This window comes from Mytilus californianus, unplaced genomic scaffold, assembly GCF_021869535.1.
Source record: "Mytilus californianus isolate M0D057914Y unplaced genomic scaffold, xbMytCali1.0.p SCAF_14, whole genome shotgun sequence".
NCBI classification, from domain to species: Eukaryota; Metazoa; Mollusca; class Bivalvia; order Mytilida; family Mytilidae; genus Mytilus; species Mytilus californianus.
In genome coordinates, this window is record NW_026262626.1 from 11,920,675 (window position 1) to 11,943,068 (window position 22,394).

The 22,394-nt window shown below is 34.2% G+C and overlaps 1 protein-coding gene across 1 annotated transcript; it reads left to right on the top strand.

Moving 5' to 3' along the window:
* The first annotated feature begins 7,527 nt into the window (after nt 1-7,527).
* On the top strand, nt 7,528-11,479 carry LOC127724893 (t-SNARE domain-containing protein 1-like). Its single transcript, XM_052231896.1, is given in 4 exon segments — nt 7,528-7,645; nt 10,430-10,880; nt 11,240-11,268; nt 11,271-11,479. Coding segments are annotated over 4 exon segments (807 nt in total).
* The last annotated feature ends 10,915 nt before the right edge of the window (nt 11,480-22,394 follow it).

Genomic DNA, 22,394 nt, shown 5'->3' on the forward strand with positions numbered 1-22,394 from the left:
TCTAATATGCGTTGCGGAACATATTGACTATGTACCTTTTGTTCCTCTCTTAATAAGCTTTCGAATGAGGTAAAAGGTATATCTATAATTAGGGGCTAAAGGGTCGCAGCAGTCCATTCCATTATTCAAAATATCCATTTCATTATTCAAAATTGACTATTTCTTAATTTTCACGCGTATTTTGGCATTTAGGTCCTCCGTAACCCCTCTAATGGTCATTGCGGCACATATCGTTTATACTCAGTTTATTCCTCTATCAATAGGCTTTAATTTGGTGTATAAATTTTTCCTTGATTAGGGGCTGACGGGTTGCAGCAGTCCATTCCATTATTCAAAATAAGCTATTTCTTAATGTTCACGCGTATTTCGATATTTAGGTCCTTCGTTACTCCTCTAATATGCGTTGCGGAACATATTGACTATGTACCTTTTGTTCCTCTCTTAATAAGCTTTCGAATGAGGTAAAAGGTATATCTATAATTAGGGGCTAAAGGGTCGCAGCAGTCCATTCCATTATTCAAAATATCCATTTCATTATTCAAAATTGGCTATTTCTTAATTTTCACGCGTATTTTGGCATTTAGGTCCTCCGTAACCCCTCTAATGGTCATTGCTGAACAATTGACTTGTTATATCTATAATTAGTGGATGAAGAATAGCAAAGGTCCAGTGAAAATAAAAAAAGACCACGTAGAGTATTTTAATTTATAAATATATGTTTTGGTATTCAGGTCGTCCATACATTGAACCAAGGAATTCCTGTTAAAAATAGTTAGGAAAACCCACTAGTTTATCCTCCGAAACTAGGAACCAGATAAATAAATCTAATTAGAATTTAAAGAGTGTTTTTATTTATTTTTTCTGATATCAATTTGAATATTTGTTAGATAACACCAAAAAGACTAATTTAGAAATACGGGATATAGCTAAAATGTCACAGTCAATTTTTTTATTTTTATTTCACTATTCACCGCTTTAACTTGAATAATGAAACATAAACTATTTCATTATTCATTATTCATCACTTGATATTGAATAGTGAATAGTGAACTATTTCATTATTCATTATTGAATTTTGAATAATGAAAAATGAATAATGGACGTACTTCAGCGTGGTTATTTTGTCATGTGTTCTAGGTTTCTAGACTACTGTATGCTCAATTTACATACAAAACATTGAAGTACTGAAGAACGGTTTTAAAGATATAAATCATAAAACAATGTAACTTCGACTTTAGTTTAAACATATTTTATTTGCAAAAAAACAAAAACCTCACAAAAAGGATTAGACACACGTTAGTCCAACTTAGGTCTTCTTCTCCTAACATACAATATTCGACCATAGTATTTCATAGCATGCAAATATCAAATTTATTAGTACACAATATAACCTCTTTAATTAAGAAACAGTATAGAAAAAGGAAAGATAGTAAGAAAGAAAAAAAATATGCATGTGTGTGAGTGTGTGTGTGTGTGTGTGTGTGTGTGTGTGGATCACTACATTCAGCTCATACACATGATTAAACAAGTAACCTTTTGGTCTTTTTTTATATAATCAAAAACATTTATATTAAGTATTTCGTCATTTTTCTCATTTGTCAGATTTATACTGCCAGATGTTAAAATCTCTAGATCTAGCACAAGGTCAACTTATAACCAACTAAGTCTATTTCTAAGAATGTGACGTAAATAGATATAAGAAGATGTGGTATGAGTGCCAATGAGACAACTCTCCATTCAAGTCACAATTTGTAAAAGTAAACCATTATAGGTCAAAGTTCGGCCTTCAAAATGGAACCTTGGCTCACACCGAACAGCAAGCTATAAAGGGTCCCAAAATGACTAGTGTAAAACCATTCAAACAGGAAAACCAACGGTTTAATCTATATAAAAAACGAGAAACGAGAAACACTTATGAACCACATCAACAAACGACAACCACTGAACATCAGGTTGTAAGTTTGTATATATAAAGGACATTTAAAGAAGAAATGATTAGAATCTTCGCGGGGAAACCCACAGCAACAAGATGGATCTGATAAAATATTTATTTGAAATAGATCAAAATTAAGGAATGTAGCTGAACATCTGAATTGCGTTAAAATAATATTGAGGTTTCTTTGACCAAATGCATAGTAACTAGGCACCGTTTTATTACCTACTGTAGAACTCTTCTTTAATTTATTTTTAAAATTTGATAAAGTTTCTGTTTTTCGCACGGATATATCCAATCTATTCCATTCCCTAATAGTTGATGGGATAAACGAATCACTACTTATCGAAAGTCTACAAAAAAAGTAACATAATATTTTCACCATTTCTTAAAGGATATGTAGTTGTACTTAGTATCGACAGCGGAATCAATTCACAAAGATAATTAGGGGCTTTTTCGTTATACGCATTGTAAAGCATTTGCAGTTTTCTTCTTCTGCGACGGTTTTGAAGAGATTCCCTTCCAATGTCTTTATAAATATTATTTTTTATTTGTAAATATTGGTCTGCAACTTACTATTCTTGCAGTTTAAAGTTGCAATTTTTCTAGTTTGTTAGTATTACAAATTCCACAATTATTCCAAACTTCACTGGCATATTCATAAATCGGTCGTATATATACTAAGTATAATTTTTCTAAGTTTGACTTGCTAAGTCTGTACTTTAGCTTACGTAATGTATTTATATAGATTTTGATATACTAAGTACAAGCGCTTCTGGCGCAAATACAAAATTTCAATCCTGGTATCTATGATGAGTTTATTTACAATGTTATCGATGTGCTTATTCCATATTGCATCGTTACTTAGTGTAACTCCAAGGTGTTTGTGGGAATCGGTGATTGGAATATCTTGCCCATCAAACGTAAAATTCATATGTGGTACTTCGATATTCGAGAAAAGCATAATTTCAGTTATATCTGGATTGCATGACATGAGTCATCTTTTTGACCATTTATCTAGAATTTTCAGGTCATGATCGATTACAGTTTGTATTTGCAATCTATCATCACTCGAATAATTGAGAGAAGTGTCGAAGTAAATGATAATATACTGATTGCCAATGAAAACGCAACACTTTGTTTTTTAAAAATAACATTTTTATACAAACTAATGTTTTCTTTACAGTAATTGTTAATGACAGTTAATGGGTTTATCTAAAGATAAAAGTCAAACAAAAATGTTCAATTACCACGATTCGAATGCAATGCGTTCATGCAACACAACGCTACAATTCACTAACTCACAGTCTCAATAACGAATGTGTGTCCATCGCGTGCTGCAACGCAATCTCTACAACGACGTGGCATTGACCTGACCAGACGTCGGATATGGTGTTGTGGAGTGTTTGTCCATTCTTCCCGCAATGCATTTTCAAGTTGGCGCAGCGTAACTGGTGGTGGCTGTCGTCGTCTTACGGCTTGTCCAATTTTATCCCATAAGTGTTCAATTGGACTCAAATTCGGCGAAAAGGCTGGCCATGGTAATGTCTGAACATGGTTGTTATTGTTGAACGCAGTTGTGAGTCGTGAGGAATGTGCACGCGCGTTATCTTGTTGAAAAAGATTAATATCTTGATGCTTAGCCATAAACGGCATAACGGTCGGCCGTAAAACTTCATCTTTGTAGCGTTAGGCGTTTATATTGCCATTGATAGTGATGAGTGGAGTTTTATGGTTGAACGATATTCCTCCCCATACCATGACACTACCACCACCCCAACGATCTGTCTCTTGGATACATGAATCTGCATAGCGTTTTCCTCTTCGTCTCCACATACGAGTTCGTCTATCATTACGGCGAAGATGTCCAGTATCTTGATTCATCCGTCAATAAGACAGTTGTCCATTGCCTGTGTGACCATATCTGACGCTGTTGTGTCCATCTAAGGCAATTTTGGCGTCGTACTGCTGTCAGCATGTTACCATGGCGTCTTACCGTGTTTGCTCCAATTTGTATCCTATGGACGCCGACAGTCTGTCGTGCTGATTGGACGATCTCTCAGGTGCTGAAGACGAATGTATCGGTCCTGTTGGGCAGTATTTGCTCTCTGTCTTCCGGGACGTGGCCTATCATTCAAAGACCCAGTTTGGTTGAATCTTTGGATGAGTCTGGTAATTGTTGAGGCCGAACACTGCATTCTGCGTGCAATTTTACGACTTGAAATGCCTCCTTGCACCATGCCCCAAACTTCATGTCTCTGGTAGTCTGAAAGTCTTGGCATCTACGGCTTAGTTTATTGCAGTGGCTTACAAAAAAGGATGAGGAATTTCAATTCTTAAGCAAGGCTTTCCAAAACAAACATGAGAAAATCACGCGTGCGTAAAATAGCGGTGCACTCGACCATCCCCCTTTTCTGTACCCAAGCACGTAAAATCATTCAAGCGTAAAGTTGCCGAAAGAAGTCTGACAATTCATTTTCAAACCGATATAGGTCATCATTTAAAAATTTATTTTTTTAAATATTTGTAATTTACAAGTGTTGCGTTTTCATTGGCACTCAGTACAGATTCTTCTTCTAATAAAGAAATTAAACTAAAATATTTGTTCAAAAGTTCGCATTTCTCATTGTCATCATAGACAATATCATCTAGACTTTCATCTTTTATTATATTTTGAAGTGGATTGATATTACATGAACCTTTATTTGATTTTATGAGCATTTTCATAATTTTCCAGTAGGTTTTTTGATTTGATATATTTTCTAAAATAATATCTTAAGGTGGTACATAACACTACAGGGAGATAACTCTGTAAAAATCAGCTGAACGTTTTAATCACGTTCTATTTTTAAGGAAATATCAAGCTTCTCAATGATCAAAATTAGTGTTTGTCAAACTGCTATATAGCCAATGATTTTTTTCCGATAAAGTGTGTGGTTCAAGTCTTTTGAATTTTTTATATTTTTGTCAAAGGGTCAAAGTAAATATTTTGTCAAAATTTTATGAAAATTAAACTAGCCAAATTAATTTTAGTAGAGGTGTTCGGTACCACCTTAATATCTAGATTTTTTCAAAATTTTCCTTTGAATTTTTTTTTTAAGATTATTAACCTTGTTTCTCTGCTGCTTGTATTCAATCATATCGGATTCTTTTTTCGATTTTAAAGCTTTTTTCCTAAATCTGTTGCGTTTACGGATTTCTTTTCGCAGTACATTCGTAAACCATGGTTTATCATTATTTCGTACGGTTACGAATGTGTCCTTTGCTACCTGGAGAAATTTTTCTGTGAATGTATTACACATTTCGTCAACATCCTCCATGTCGGGAAATATCGCATTCCAGTCAATTAAATCCGAAAACCTTCCTTATCACTTCTGCCGTACACCCAAACTTCTCTGTTAAACGAATGATTTGTGGATTTTGGTTACTCGATTAATGCTACAGCTGCATTATGATCGTTTATTTCAGAAGGTATATTAAGAACGTCTGAACTAATTGAATTCATAGTATCACTAATTATAATAATAGGATCCAACAGATACTGTGATGCATAATCCCTGCTTGTTTGGTGATAATATTTTTGAAATTAAACATATTAACTATGTCAAGCCATTTATTATTCGCGTCTGTCAATAGATCACAATTTATGTCACCGCATCCGAATTTGGTTCTCAAGTTCAAGTTTTCGTACTGCTATATCATCTTTTGTATAGATGAGGATGCCACCACCAGAATTGTTTCTATCTTTTCGGATTAAATTTTTTGAGAATGTTCCAAGATAAATTTCTTCGTTATCTACATTTGAATTTAAGTGCGTTTCTGTTATAGTAATAACATCGTATTCATCAGTGAAATTCTTCAGGCGTTCTAGTTTATTTCTAACACTGCGTTTATTATTATTACATACTGAAAGGATATTATTAGTGTTACTTGAAGGTGTACTCGATATATTCACTTCGGGGCCTGCAAGGGGCCTGTTTATCGAAGCTGTCCTAGGATTTGCCCTAAGACTTTTCTTAGGAATAAATTAGGATAATGTTAGGACCGACTTACGACATGTCTCAGCATGCACATCGAAGCTATCTTAGGACTATCTTAGCTAGTATGTCCTAACCGCTGTCCTAAGTATTAGCGTAAAAAAAAATAGGAATTCAAAAATTTTAAATGTTTAAGAATGCATTGAATTTCACTAGTAGTAAATAATTACTAGATTAAAAATTAGAATTATTATTATTATACTTCACGTAAAAATGCCATATTTTGATTGGCTAATACGAGGGTGTTAATTTACTTGATTACCCTTCACAGAGTGTGCGCTTTATTAATTACGACTCGATCCTATGGCAAATACTCTATTACCTTTCACGGAGACGCTTGATCAAGTGTGCGCTTTATTAAATACGACTCTATCATATGGCAAATACTCTATTACCCTTTACGGAGACGCTTGATCAAGTGTGCGCTTTATTAAATACGGATGGTTGTTATGTACAAGACGTCATAGTTTATTACTTTGAATTTGAAATTTAATCGACAGTAATAACAGAACATTCAGTATAATAAATTAAATAACACATATCTGAGAGGGTGATAGAGCAGATTGTTACCCCTCGAAAAGACATTGTCAACCTTGGCTTCGCCTCAGTTGACAATGTTTTTTCGGGGTAACAATCTGCTCTATCACCCTCTCAGCTATGTGTTATTTATATATTATTATACTTCACGTAAAAATGCAATATTTTGATCGGCTCATACGAGGGTGTTAATTTACTCTATCACATAACTGAGCGGGTGACAATTTTTTTGAATGTTACCCTCTCGTGCAGAGCCTCAACTGGTTTCTTCAATTGGTAACCAGATTTTATAACTGTCACATGTGCGCTTGAAAGTAACGAAGATAAGCAAATAGCTGTAAGATCCTAAATGACACCGATTTTAAACAAAAACAATAGGCGACATGTTTGCTGAAGTTTCAGAGGATGATATATCTGATTTACTGGAGTTAAAAGACTCAAAGTCAACAAAAAGATGCATAGCACACAGTTTAAAGATTTTCCGTGGTTTCCTCGGCGAAAATAATGAATTTGAAACATTTGCTAAACCAAAATTGAATGAAAAACTGAGACTGTTTTTTGCTTCGTTACGAAAAACTGACGGGAATCACTTGAAAAAGTCTACCCTCACTAATTATAGGTACGGATTGTCAAAATATTTGAAAGAACATTGTTCCATAGACATTACAAAGGATGTTCAATTCACCGGTTCAAATGATGTGTTCAAGGCAGTCGTCGTTAACTTAAAGAAAAATAAATGATTTATGGCAGCGCACAAAGGATTCCTTTGATATAAGTGACACACCATGGTATTGTAAAGCTCCTATAGGGGAAAACAGTTTAGCAGTAATGATGCCTGAAATTTCCGAGAAGGCTAAACTTTCTAGAAGGTACACGAATCACTCTATACGTGCAACATCCATTACTGCAATGGATGAAGCAGGCATAGAAACTAGGCACATAATGAGAGCCAGTGGACATTGGAGTGAAGCCTCTATCCGTAGTTATTCTAAAAGACTAAGCGAAAACAAGCAACGTGAGATGTCTGACAGTTTGAATAATATGCTTCAAAGTGACAATATTAATCATGAACTTCAGTCTGAAGGTGATCACAATATAACTGAGACTACACCTGATGCACAGCCATTACTTGGGCTCAGTGCAGCTGAAATAGAAGCTTTATTTTCATAAAAACACATTGGAAGAAATTCCTGTCATGCCTATGGATATTACGGTTGCGCCGCAAAATGTTTGTGTTCCTGATAACCAAAACAAGGAAACCTTACCTCATCCAGCTTTTTCTTCAAATTTTCAGCTGTCCATGAACAATGTCCAGCCATGGTGGAACACTCACACAATTAATTTATGTCCGAATATTACTAACAGTGTGGTAAATTTCAACATTCACAAATGATTTTCAAAATTGAATTGTTTCACCAACTAAACAGTTAAATTTTATTCTTTGTTGAATTTTATTCTGACAGACAGTTAAATTTAATTCTATGTTGAATTGTTTCATATATAGTTATATACTAAATGTATGTGACCTTTGTTTTTTCTCTTATTAAAGAATTGATAAAAAATATTTCTGTTTTCTTGTTGTATTTTCTCCATTTCATATGAAATATGTATCAAATTTGAAAAAGCATGTCGGGTAGATGTGTACATGAGACAGTATCTTTATTTTCGTTATCTTAAACAGAAATGCCAATGAAAGTTGGTTATTATCAAAGTATATCATGATATAATTCAGTCAATAATTCACATAAAGTTGCAATATTTTTTCCAGATAAAAATAACAGAACATTCAGTATAATAAATTAAATAACACATAGCTGAGAGGGTGATAGACAGATTGTTACCCTTTGAAAAACATTGTCAACCTCGGCTTGGCCTCAGACAGTGAAAACTAATAAAACACAATCGGTAACGATCATTATTTTTGAGTGAGTTTAGTTCGAAGTGTCACGGTTTTATACTTGACGGAGTTCAAAGGCAAAGCTCGTGCATCTTTTATAAAAATACGGAATACATAAACTATTTCATTACGGATCACATGCGTTTGGGTAATGGACCTCCTTTTTCTTGAACCTTTTTTAAAGTAAATATTCTTTAATATTTAACCTATGTCCATTTATTTTAAGTCTTTTATATATTCTTATTTGCCACGTAAAAATATGAATAGAGGGGTGTCATATATATATATATATATATTCTACTGTTTTTGTAATATCTTTTGGATAAGAGCAAGAACACATTAAATAAGTGAAAATAGAAAAATATTTAAAAAAGGGGGATCCATATATAGCGGCGTACGTATTTGTTTACAAAATTAATCATCATAAAATATATCATAAAGTTAGGATCATCCTAAGACCATCTTAAGACACCTACTTGGGTGTCCTAAAGTCAGGACGATTCCTGTGACTTTTCCTAAGTTACGATATGTTTGAAAAACGCACTTAGGACATGGATGCGTCCTAAGATCATCTTAGGACATGTCCTAGTCCTAAGTAGTCCTAAGAGCGCTTCGATAAACAGGCCCCTGGAGTACAAACAACAGAAACACAATGTCAATATTTATATTCGAGCTTAGAAGAGCAGGCAAAAAGAAGACGAGAAATGAGCATCGAAAATTAGTTAATAAAATGTATATGAAAGTATTATTATGTAGATTAAGGGAACGACCATTTAACTTCAAGGGAAGGAGGGATGGTTTTTTCCTAAAAAAATATTGATCCCCAATTTGATGAAAAAAAATATTGTGGTCAAGCAGATAACAAAAAAAAATATTCTGAATCCAGATTTTCCCCATACCTTATAGTGTTAAATTTTTTGACTCAGACAAAAATGGTTGCTTCCTAATGAATCCACAATGGCTCCTCTTTCGTCCAATAGCTGCCCGATAATGATCAATGCTATTACCCATTTGGATCGATAAAACCAGCATAGATTGTCACAAAGCAGCTATCTGAACAAATGCTTACCAGCAAACCACACATATCACACACATAAAGGTACAAATCTAATAAAAATGAGTAGTTGCCAAATGGCCAAATAAGCAATTTCAAAGAAGTAAGAAGTGCAAGAAGAACCAGTTTATGTTAGACATTCTATCAAATTTGAATCTACGAATAATAGAGAAATTTTGGGATTTTGATATAAAGATAGAATTAATTGGCAAACAAAATAAAAATAAACTATTGGCTATTTCGGTCAATATATGAAAACAATTAAATTCAAATATGTTCTGTGTTTTTTGTAAATGTGATAAGTGAACATAATAATGCCACGACGAACGTACATGTAGACTACCAAATTATCATAATGTACGAATAATTTGAGATATATGGACGAGTATTTTAGATTAGCTTGAAGCTGTAATAAAACAATAGCATATAGTTATGTATACAATCCTTGTAATTATACATATACATTATACATCATGAAACCTTAAGGATGTTGTCGTGTACACTTAATTATATGTTCAAAAAAAAAGAAAGAAAAAAAAAAGAAGAAAAAATAGACTTCTAAATATACATTGAAATTATGTTATTTAAATTGAACGTATATTGAGAACAGTTACAGTCTAGTTATAAATCACTTTCCACGTAACGGACCTGGGGCCGGTAACAAGAAATTTTATTAAGAGAGATCGAGAGTATTGAATTAAGGGGAAGATAAGATAATCCTAAGATAATTCAAAGAGTGTAAACCAAAGCTCCCTTAGGTTGTTCGTAGATCGGTCTTATTTCTCTCTTAAGTTGCATCGTAATAGTTTTCAAGTTACGACTTCTTAATAATTTTCCAGCGTCTCCGTGTTAGGTTCCTCACAACGAAATTAGAACCGCCTCAAATGAATCATACAAACGTTTTAATGAACGGTAAAATGCGCACAATAATCAACTACCCATTCAATTCTAACGGTTCATTCTAACAACAGCATGGCTCAGAATAAAAAATCAAAGGGGGAAACAGCCCGCCAAGCCAAGGAAACCAAACTTTAATTCTGATGAATTAGAGATACTAGTCGACGAGGTTGAAAAGAATAAAATCCTCCTCCTTGGCAAACTCACAGATACAGTAACAAACGAGAGGAAGAAAAAGTTGTGGGGCACAATAGCGGCAAAAGACAGTGCAGTGGGGGACCATAAGAGATCGTCCGATGATATGAGAAAAAAGTGGCAAGATTGGTCCAGCATAACAAAAGGGAGAAAAGCCAAGCAACTAAGGGAAAGTTCTGCAACAGGCGGTGGACCCCAAGTTGTGGAACATTTTACACCACTTGAAGAAAGAGTTTTGAACATCATGGGTGCAACTGCTGTAGAAGGGCTTTGTACAGAGCTAGATTCATTCCTTCCTCAAACCATAGACACCGATAATATTGATACAAGGTCAGTAAATCTTAGTTGTCATGAATAACTTGATTCTGATGAGGATGAAACATATTCTATTGAACTTGAAGGTAAGAATGCATCAACATCCCACGAAGATCTAAATGAATCTGCAGTAGATGAGAGAACTGAGAGAGAAAAAGCAATTGATCAACAACTTCAGCAAGTAGTCCGTGAGGGAGAGAAAAGTAGGAGAGAAAAAAACAATCTCAAGAATGTTTGGATAATAAAAGATTATGTGTTAATAAAGTGCGAACACAGTCAGGGACAGCAAGTACAATCAAACAAAACAAAATTATTATTGATGATGACGATTTGAGATCAGAAACACAAAGTGTTATTAAGGTTGAAAATGATAGGCTCAGTATAGAGAAGGACAGATTGGGGGTATAAAAAAGCGATTAGAAATTGAAATAGAACACTTGAATGTTGACAAAGACAAACTTCAAGTTGAGAGTAGTATCGATGAAAAATTATCAAAGCTTGTAGAAAAACATGATCCCAAGGTTGGAGATGAATATGTTGAACCATCCAAGTTTACACAGGCATCAGGCAGCTTTCAATATTCTGGAAGTGTTCCACAACTTTTTAAATTGTGAAATGAAGTAAGTCTTACCTAAGAAAATACACATGTTTGAGATTATGTCTGTTAATATTATTATATATGCAATAAGTCTTAACCATTTATTTGTATTTGTATTTTGTAAGAGAGCTACCGTTTATATATTTTTTTTTGGGGGGGGGGGGGGGGGGGGGGGGGCTAGAATGATATTGAAAAAAGGCAGGACAAGAGTTTTGAGTAAAAAGTTAGGATAAACAGGACCGAATAGTATGAAAAATAAAAAGGCCGGTCAGAGATTATAACTTAGACAAAATGCAGCACACATTATTTCATCCTAGTCGCCCATAAAAATCAAATAATAACTCCATAACCTGTACAAAGTCAGGACCAATTCTATTTGCAAGTTGCACTACATGTACAAAATGTATATTGTTAAACAATGTAGACATGCATGTATTGAGGTATACATGTACATGTATTATAATTGTATATTAAAAATTACTTTATTTATCTGTTTCAAATTGGTTGAAAAATGTGGAACTATGTTCTATTGTGAAAATTTGCTGATCTACATAGCTGATGATAAAGACAATATGATCATTGACAAATCTGTAGAGCACTTTCTACCATTACATGTATACATGCCTTCTGACGAATGATATTGAAAAAAGGCAGGACAAGAGTTTTGAGTAAAAAGTTAGGATAAACAGGACCGAATAGTATGAAAAATAAAAAGGCCGGTCAGAGATTATAACTTAGACAAAATGCAGCACACATTATTTCATCCTAGTCGCCCATAAAAATCAAATAATAACTCCATAACCTGTACAAAGTCAGGACCAATTCTATTTGCAAGTTGCACTACATGTACAAAATGTATATTGTTAAACAATGTAGACATGCATGTATTGAGGTATACATGTACATGTATTATAATTGTATATTAAAAATTACTTTATTTATCTGTTTCAAATTGGTTGAAAAATGTGGAACTATGTTCTATTGTGAAAATTTGCTGATCTACATAGCTGATGATAAAGACAATATGATCATTGACAAATCTGTAGAGCACTTTCTACCATTACATGTATACATGCCTTCTGACGAATGATATTGAAAAAAGGCAGGACAAGAGTTTTGAGTAAAAAGTTAGGATAAACAGGACCGAATAGTATGAAAAATAAAAAGGCCGGTCAGAGATTATAACTTAGACAAAATGCAGCACACATTATTTCATCCTAGTCGCCCATAAAAATCAAATAATAACTCCATAACCTGTACAAAGTCAGGACCAAGTCTATTTGCAAGTTGCACTACATGTACAAAATGTATATTGTTAAACAATGTAGACATGCATGTATTGAGGTATACATGTACATGTATTATAATTGTATATTAAAAATTACTTTATTTATCTGTTTCAAATTGGTTGAAAAATGTGGAACTATGTTCTATTGTGAAAATTTGCTGATCTTCATAGCTGATGATAAAGACAATATGATCATTGACAAATCTGTAGAGCACTTTCTACCATTACATGTATACATGCCTTCTGACGAGTCCACAAAGTGTTTTTCAAGTGGCACCTCATCAGTATCCAGTGAAAATTCTATTTGTATTCAGCAACACCAACAAACAGATTGTTTTATTCAAATAACACATGATTTATCTATTACATTAAAAAATTTCCATCAAAGGCTTATTTCATCACTTTTAAATATTTAGTTTTTCTCTAGTTTGTTTTTGGTACAGTACATAGTACTAATGTGAACGTATGATGTCCTTATTGATACAAGTATTATGTATACTTGTATGTATATGATGTGTTAGGGTGGATATCCCTAGTAGAGACTGTTTTTGTTTTATTTAATTTTTTATGCTTTTTACAGTACAAATATGTACGTTCCAAAATTGCAATACATGTATATCATATTCAGGGAACCTGTTTTGTTTTATAACTGTTATTGAAAGTATTTCTCATCTGTTGTGTTTATTTGTTTTTGTTACTGTTAAGTTTAATGGTTACATGTATGTAAAAGATTACATATGTCATGTTATACATTTGAAATAATTTTATAAGTATAGGTTTTACAGAGGAATAGTTTGTTGAATTTATATTCTGTTAAAAAATATTGGTTTTTCAGAGAATACCAATAAATTGTTTGAAATTAAGGTTTTAGTTTTACTGTTGCTGATGATTGACATCTTTTTTTAGCCCAGCTGACAAAAATTCACCGTGAACTATTGTCATACTTTTCCGTCCGTTGTCCATACATCATCTGTTTACTTTTCTTGAAAGATTTTCTTCTCTGAAACAGCTGAACACTTTTTTTATAAACTTGGAATAAATGAACCTTAGGTTAAAATTGAGAATGTAAATGGGGAATGTGTCAAAGAGACAACAACCCGACCAAAGAGCAGAAAACAGCCCAAGGCCACCAATGGGTCTTCAACACAGCGAGAAAATCCCGCAACCGGAGGTTGGCTTCAGCTGGCCCCGAAACAAAAATGTATACTAGTTCAGTGAAAATGGACTTCACACTAAACTCCGAAATAGATAAATAAAATTAAATTAAAAAAAAAAAAAAAACACACAAGACTAACACAGGCCAGAGGATCCTGACTTGGGACAGGCGCAAAATGCAGCGGGGTTAAACATGTTTTGTGAGATCTCAACCCTCCCCTTTACCTCTAGCCTATGTAGAATAAACAAACACACAGCAATACCCACAGTAAAACTCAGTTTAAAAGAAGTCCTAGTCCGATGTCAAAATAGGTAACAAAAGAAACTAAGCTAAATGACAATGATACATAAATTCACAAAGGATTACTATCAGTTACTGACATGCCAGCTCCAGACCACAATTAAACTGACTGAAAGATTATGTTATCATCAAATGAAAATCAAGCACAATCCCTCCCGTTAGGGGTTTAGTATCATACCATCATAAAATATATGAGAAGAACATAACCCGTATCATGCCAACAACTGGTTTTAGAATAAATTTCTGATGCAAAGACCCTATGAGTGAATCAATATTAATTCCAAATTATGCCATCTTTAATGATCTGACAACAGTATCGTAGGTTTTCTAGATTATAGTTTGTGAATTATATGTCCTCACATGGCTAAAAATAGAATATAAGGTCAGACTCATTTCTGGGTCAAATATGCACCAAACAATCGCAGATATTGAAAAGTCGTTACCTACAAATGATCAGCCAAACAAATGGAAAATTGGCAAAAACAACCCTTCGGGAATTTGATTTTGACATAACATGTCAAGCATGGCTATTACCTAGAAAACTAAAAGACATCTTAGGTAATCTATAAAATTGCAAAAATTATCAATCTGACTGCAAAGTTTCATCAAAATTAAAGTACTTATGGTGGAGTTGTGACCTATTACAGGTCCTTTTTTTGCTGATTTTTACTTTTATTTTGCAAATGTAAATTACAAAAAAATTATATCAGTATGACAAGTTCTACGTTACTGCAAAGTTGAATTGAAATCAATATACATAAATAAGGCCGTTAGTTTGCTCGTTTGAATTGTTTTACATTGTCATTTCGGGGCCTTTTATGGCTGACTATGCGGTATGGGCTTTGTTCATTGTTGAAGGCCGTACGGTGACCTATAGTTGTTAATTTCTGTGTCATTTTGGTCTCTTGTGGAGAGTTTCTCATTGGCAATCATACCACATCTTCTTTTTTTTATATTGGTACAAAAATATATTTACACGCCTTTTGATTTCCGACTGGACGTAAAGCAACAAACAATCAATCAAGGTCATATTTTAATGTGGATGTTTTATCATTGTGAACTAGGAGACCGTTCTTTTCAAAGGTCATAGGTCAAATGTGAAGGTAATTTTTGGGGGATAAATAAATAAATAAATGAAAGTGCATTTAAATAGACAATCATATAAATCAGAATCAATTTATTTCACACACAACACTAAATCATAGATATTCAGATATAGACTCAGATTTGTTTGTTGATTGAAGTCATATTAAAGTTTATTCATCACCAAACACTGACTGAATCAGCTGATCCCGCAATCTTCTGCCATCATTGCTGTCCATCTGTCCTTCATTGCGATCATCATCTCCAGGCAGTATATCGTCTATTTCCATTTCTTCTGTCGGAAGGGGTATATTCTTCTCCATGCACTTATTATGCAATCCTGCTGTTGCTAAGATAACATTCAAATTTCTCACTGGGGAAAGTGTAAGTCCTCTGAAAAGACAACGAAACCGAATCTTCCAAATTCCATATGTTCTTTCTATTACCGAGCGAGTGGATCTATAAGCTATGTTGTATTTTCTCTCCGCGGCGGTTGTTGGGGACAGGACAGGTGTCAACAACCAAGGCTTCAGTCCATAGGCACTGTCTCCAAGTAACCACCCATTCTGTATCTGTCCGGACTCAAACGCAAGGGATAAATTACAATTATTCCATATGTGATCATCATTGGTCGAACCTGCCCAACGTGCTACTACATTGAGGAATTGATTTTTGGCGTTGCATATACATTGTATATTAAGAGCGTGGTACCCTTTTCTACATACGTATAAGTGTTAGTCGACAGATGGTGCCTTAATTGGAATTAGAGTTCTATCAACTGCTCCGAGTACCAGAGGGAATTCTTTTATTTCATAAAAGTCAAACATAACTGCTTGTCTTTCGTCCACAGACATCGGAAATTTCACATAGTTTCTTATATTGTTCGCTAAAGTTTTGGAAATAATGTTGACGCAACGAGAAACTGTCATCTTGCGAACGCCATGGGCATCCCCAATCACACCCATATAACTTCCACTTGCGTAATACCTCAACGCTATCATGACTTGAAGAGACACCGGTAGAGATTGTGACCTCCTTGTTGGTTTTTCTAGAACAGCTTGAAGTTCCCCACATAAAGCGTAAATACTCTGTCTATCAAGACGATAAGACTTTATTATTTAATTTGTTGGTCTGTCATAAAATCCAAAGGATTTGTTCGATCCCTGAACAATTTTCTAGTGAATTCTTGCTGTTGTACACGTTGTCTCAGTTGTACATACAGTAGCAACGCCATTTTATTATATTATTAACAAGTGAATGTGCAGCTAAGAGAAGTCGGGACCACTCTTACAAAAATATCAAGCGAAGCTATTGCGAATTGTTCTTGGTACACCCCTAAGTCGCTAAGTTTGATTTAAGAACACTTAATAACTGACCAAAATTTAAGAATGATTTAGTGTTACCGGAATTAGTAAGATCGCTTTAAGGTAGACCTAAGAATCGTTCTTAAATCATGCACTTTTAATACATTAAGGGCTGTCAATCATTCTAAGATAGGTCTGAGTTTGGGTCTTGTTACACTCTTAAATCTTAAGACGATCTTTAGACGTTCGTAAGACATAAGAATGCCTCTTGTTACCGGCTCCTGCCTTATGAATATATACAATATTTGTTTTCAATGCGGTCATACTCGATTAGAGATTTTTGAAAATTGCTCGGTTTTACAGTAAACAGAAAGAGGCCTTCAGACTTTTAGTATTTTGGTTACCTTTGAATGTCAATACCTAACCATTGATATCGTTTTAATAATACTGACGGTGTACATTCGAAATTTGTAGTTGTTATTATTTAAGCAACTTTCATCAGTACAGACTTTTAGAATTAATCAAATGTAATTTACCAAATCACATATATCATATATTAGATAAAGAACAGTAAAAAATTTTCATTTTAACAATTTTATTTTCTTCAGTTTTTAGTTTTCTTTTGCAGGAAATATTTTTTTATTCTTTTTTTCCCTTTGTTTTTAGGGTGACATGGGGTATGTCAAAATATATAGGACAGTGATATATACATTTTTTTGTAAAACAATAGAGGTTATATACATATGCATATACATACACACATATACTGAACCGCAAAAGAAACGTCGCAGTAATTTGAGGCAAAAATGATGCAATAATGAATGCTATATTTTTTATTGAATGGGCGTATAAAAATCCTTGTTATTTAACAAATTCACATCATTTCGGTTCATTCACTGTTCATTGATAAAGTTTTTCACCACCATATGACAGGATCAATTAATACAGGTCACCATTCAGTAGCGTGTGTGTCTTCCATTAGCGTTGATAACGGCCGGCATCTCCTGTACATGGAATGAATCAGACGGTTGATAAAGTGCAATGGAATCCTAGCCCACACCTGCAGAAAAGATGCATGAAGTTCCACAGCAGTTGTCGGTCTTGGGTGGACGTCATTTAGTTTTCTCTGAATCTCGTCCCATGGATGTTCTATGGGATTTAAGTGCGGACTAAGAGCGGGCCAAGGCATAATTGTAATGTTGTTTTGCTGTAGAAAGTCCCTTGTAGCTCTTGCAGTATGCGCACGTGCATTGTCATGCTGGAAAGTGTTGTTTTGATAGCGTGCAAAATGTGGCACAACATGTGGTCGTAGAACTTGATTTGTATACCGGGCTGCATTGACACCATTTCCTCTACCTGGTCCAAGATTCTGACAGACAACAGGCCCTAATTTATGGTTCAAGCCGATTCCACCCCATACCATAATGCTTGGACCTCCCCATGGATCTCTTTCCATCATGCAGTTATCATTTGAAATGCAGTAACGGCTTTCGTCTGAAAAGATAACCGTCCTTCACTGCTGATGTCGCCAATGTTGTCGATGGGTGGCCCACTGTAGTCGTTCACGGCGATGACGTGGTGTGAGAATAGGACCTCTGACAGAACGACGACAACTCAAGTTACGAGAATTCAATCGACGCCGGACTGTATCATCACTAATTGGTCTCTGGTTAATGCCTATTGTCTGACGAGCAGTATGAGTTGCGCATAGGAACCGGTTCTGCAGATGTTGCCGTAAGATGTAGCGATCCTGACGCAATGTTGTTACTCTGGGGCGACCAGTACGTGGACGATCATTTGTACTGCTTGTTGCATTGTAGCGTTCACGTAGACGTTGGATGATGCGTATATTGCAGTTAAATGCATTTGCAACGACTTGAGGCCGCTGTCTAGCATTCAAACGTCCTATTGCATGTTCTCTTTGCCGTGGGTTCAGTAGTGACATCAGTACTGCATCAAACAGATAATGAGGACACAAAATCTTCGCACCTCTTAAATACCCCGAATGAGGCACGGATTCAACGTGTATATCATCATCATGAAATTTGACTGCGGAACGTGTCCCATGGACCCAGCGAAACCAATATTAGGACGACCGAATTAATGAACGCAGTCAGCCGTAACGGAGATTTAAACATAATCTTAGCATCATTTAAAGGTAATTTACCTAAACCAAAATAAATAAATATTTTTTTTCAATGTTTTTGAAAATTTGAGTTTTCGAAAAATACGACGTTTCTTTTGCGGTTCAATATATATGTGTAAGATAGAGCATAGACAGACATTTGTTAGTGGAAAGTACATGTACATCACATAAAACTTTCTTTCTCAAGGTTGAAATAAGTTATCGATCTCAGTATTGTATTTGTTGCTTTGTCCTGTAAAGTTTATTCAATCCTCACCACCCTCTTCATTTTGATCACTAGAGTTTGTGGCAGTCTGAGCATGTTCAATCCGACTGATATCATCAAAATGTTCTATTATTTTCCGTCTAATGGCATGCGTTTTCATAACAAATATTCTTCCGTCTGCTGTCCAATAGTATGTATTCCACCACTATACTTGAGCTGCGCAAGTCTAGTTACCAGTTCAGTCCTGTACTATTTTCAATAATGAAGATGCCATCAGGTTCTCCTTTAAGTGCTTTTTATTACTGTAGACATGGTGACGCACGCGATACGACACGGAACGGACAATAACCTGACCTTTACCGTTTCTAGCCTTTCTAATCGTATGAGATCGACTTATATCTTTTAAAGTTAGATTAAACCAGAGTTTGTTGTTTCATACCTTTAAAACCAACTCATCTGTATTGACTGGATGTTGTATACGACCTCGTTCATCTATACTGGAACAGATACATGTATGTTATTAAATCTTAACCTTGTTCTCCTAGAGTATTGTTTTTGGTTTTCCATTCTATCTTCTAGTTTTTGAACTTTTTGATAGAGCAAATCAATTTCTTTATTTTGTTCCCCTGTAGTTATTGCCTGTTGGTGAACTGAACCCTGTATCTTCTCTATTTTTAGGAACTGAATACAGATTTTTTGTTTATTTTTTTTTCAATTATTCCTCTGTTCTTGAATTTTTTCATTGAATGGTTTGATATGTTCATCAACACTAGTTTGAATTTTGTCATCTATCAAGGACGAGATTGTCACTTTTAAGATAGTATAGGTATGACTTGGTTTAGGACGTCAGGGCTTCTAAGAGCCTCCAAGACTCTCTCAGCAATAGCACTAATCTTCTTTGCTGCGACCCCTTTGGAACCGAGTTTACTAAAAACTTCAAAGACGTTACGACGTCGCATTTGTCGAGATTTTTGTGTTTGTGTGGAAGATAGTTGATCTGGTGTACCCCTTTTTTGTTTGTGGTTGGAATAACCAGTGTTTGAGATAGAGGAATTGGTTTTGAACATGAGACTACACTGTTATTTACTTCGTCATTGTTTATATTATATATATAAAGTTCGAGATTAGAGTGTACCATTAAACCTTCGAGGGCACGTTACCTACTAAAGAAAAATCCTGAACTTGTGCAGTTAAAAAAAAATCTGCAGCTTTTCTAATGCATTTATACATTAAGGAAGATTGTGGAGAACAAGGCCATTTCGGCATTTGCACAAGAAAAATCTTGGCGAAATATTAAATAATCCTAAATAATTTCTATATTCCAGCTTATCCCTACCTTACAAGACATATTTATTGTATTTATTGATAATATTTGTTCGTCCAAAAAAACTTGGGACGTAAAAAAACCAGGAGCCTGTTTTATCAATGTTTTTCCTAGGATTTGCCCTAAGATCCATCTTGGAAACATATAAGAATAATACTAGGATCTACTTACGACATGGCTCAGCATGCACATCGAAGCTATATTAGGCATATCTTAGCTAGGATGACCTAACAACTGTCATAAGTGTTAGTGTAAAGAAAAAAAAATAAATGTTTAAGAATGCATCGATTTTCACCGGTAGTAAATAATTATGAGATTAAAAATTAGAAATATTATTAGTATTATTATAAAGATAATAAATATTATTTATCTTATCATTGTTCATTCAAACTTTATGAAACAAAAATAAGCAACGTTTGATATATCAATTAAACGGTTCATTCTGGCTATTCCTACATTTTGAATTTTACAGGTAAAATAGTAAAATTTTATGTTGGAGTTCCCAGAATTTTTATGTAAACAATGGGATTATGTAGGATTGTGTTGTAACAACACTAAACTAATGAACCAAGGTAAATCCACGTAAATTTTGTGAAAAATAAAGAAAAAGAATAGTTTCTATTACAATATTTTATTTAACAGTTTCATAGCACATTTTGTGTAAATAATATTCACAAGCACAATATGAAACCATAGGCACAAGGTCATTCACAAGCAATTGAATTTATTTAGGTGAAAATATTAATATATACAAGTAAATAATATCATTTGAAATATAAATATATTAAAATGGTTGTAATTATTCATTCAAACAAAGCACCGAAAAGTACACTAAATTGACATTAAAACAGACACTAACACAGTAAAACATTGCACTAAATTGAACACACAAGGGAATAGAAAGTCTTAATCAATGTGCAGTAGATGAGAAGCAGCATCCCTATACTGGACTCGCGTAAGTTTATCATTCTGTAACCTTGTTTTCAGTGTTCGAATATAAAAATTAAAAGATGTGGTATGATTGCAAATGAGACAACTCTCCACAAGAGACCAAATGACACAGAAAGGAGTAGGCCTGGATAGACCCCTTTTTGGCCCCAAGATATAGCATTTCAAAATTTGTTAAATATATAAACTGTTAGCTATTTATTGGAAAGGAGAATACTTTTGTTACATAAATATGGGCTGTTTTTTTACAATACAATGCACATGTATCAAGTACTAGCATCATTAATTCAGGCAAAATTACTGAAATCTTCACAATTTTTGCATTTGTGCTTATTTTGAGACGGTTTTTGTCTAAAATGAAAGTGGCCGCACTTGTGTTCAGTCTTAATTAATATTTAAATATATGTTGTATTTGATGACGATACATAACATATATAAAGGTTGAGACTGAACACGAATGCGGCCACTTCCATTTTAGACAAAAACCATCTGAAAAGTGACGTTTTGTGGCATATTTGATAGATTTTTCATATTTAAGCTTGAATTTATGCGTCTTTAATGACCAAATCAGTTCAAATCTTTTACATTAACTAATTGAATCGACTGAAGTAGACACTTGAGTGTTTAGAAAATGTCAAAAATCTTTCATCAAATGTACTTCGAGTTTTAGGCCGAAATCAGCCCTTACCGGACCTTCTCCTTAACAATTTTAGGTCGACGTACGGCACATACAGAATGTGGTGGGGTTAAACTCGTTTGAAGGCGCCAACCCTCCCCTAACCTGGGACAGTGGTGTAACAGTACAACATAAGAACAAACTATAAAAATCGGTTGAAAAAGGTTTAACTCATCAGATGGATACAAATAGAAATACATCTTACAAAAACACAGAGTGGACGTGGACGGGTACTTATAAATCCGCACAACAAAATGACACTAAGTACAGATCTGAGAGTACTCGCAGTCACTGACAGCTAGTTCAAAGCCAATAACAACTAATAAAAAAAATCATGCATCTAAGACTAAAATATCAATCAGTACACGTCCAACATCCAATGGATTTAGATAAAGGCGTCATAAAGTCTGTCATGTATTTCTCTGTATTTTCCCTTTTTTGGAAACCTTCTGTTTTTGTTTAAAAAATCATTTTTATTTTTCAAATAATGAAATTAATTAA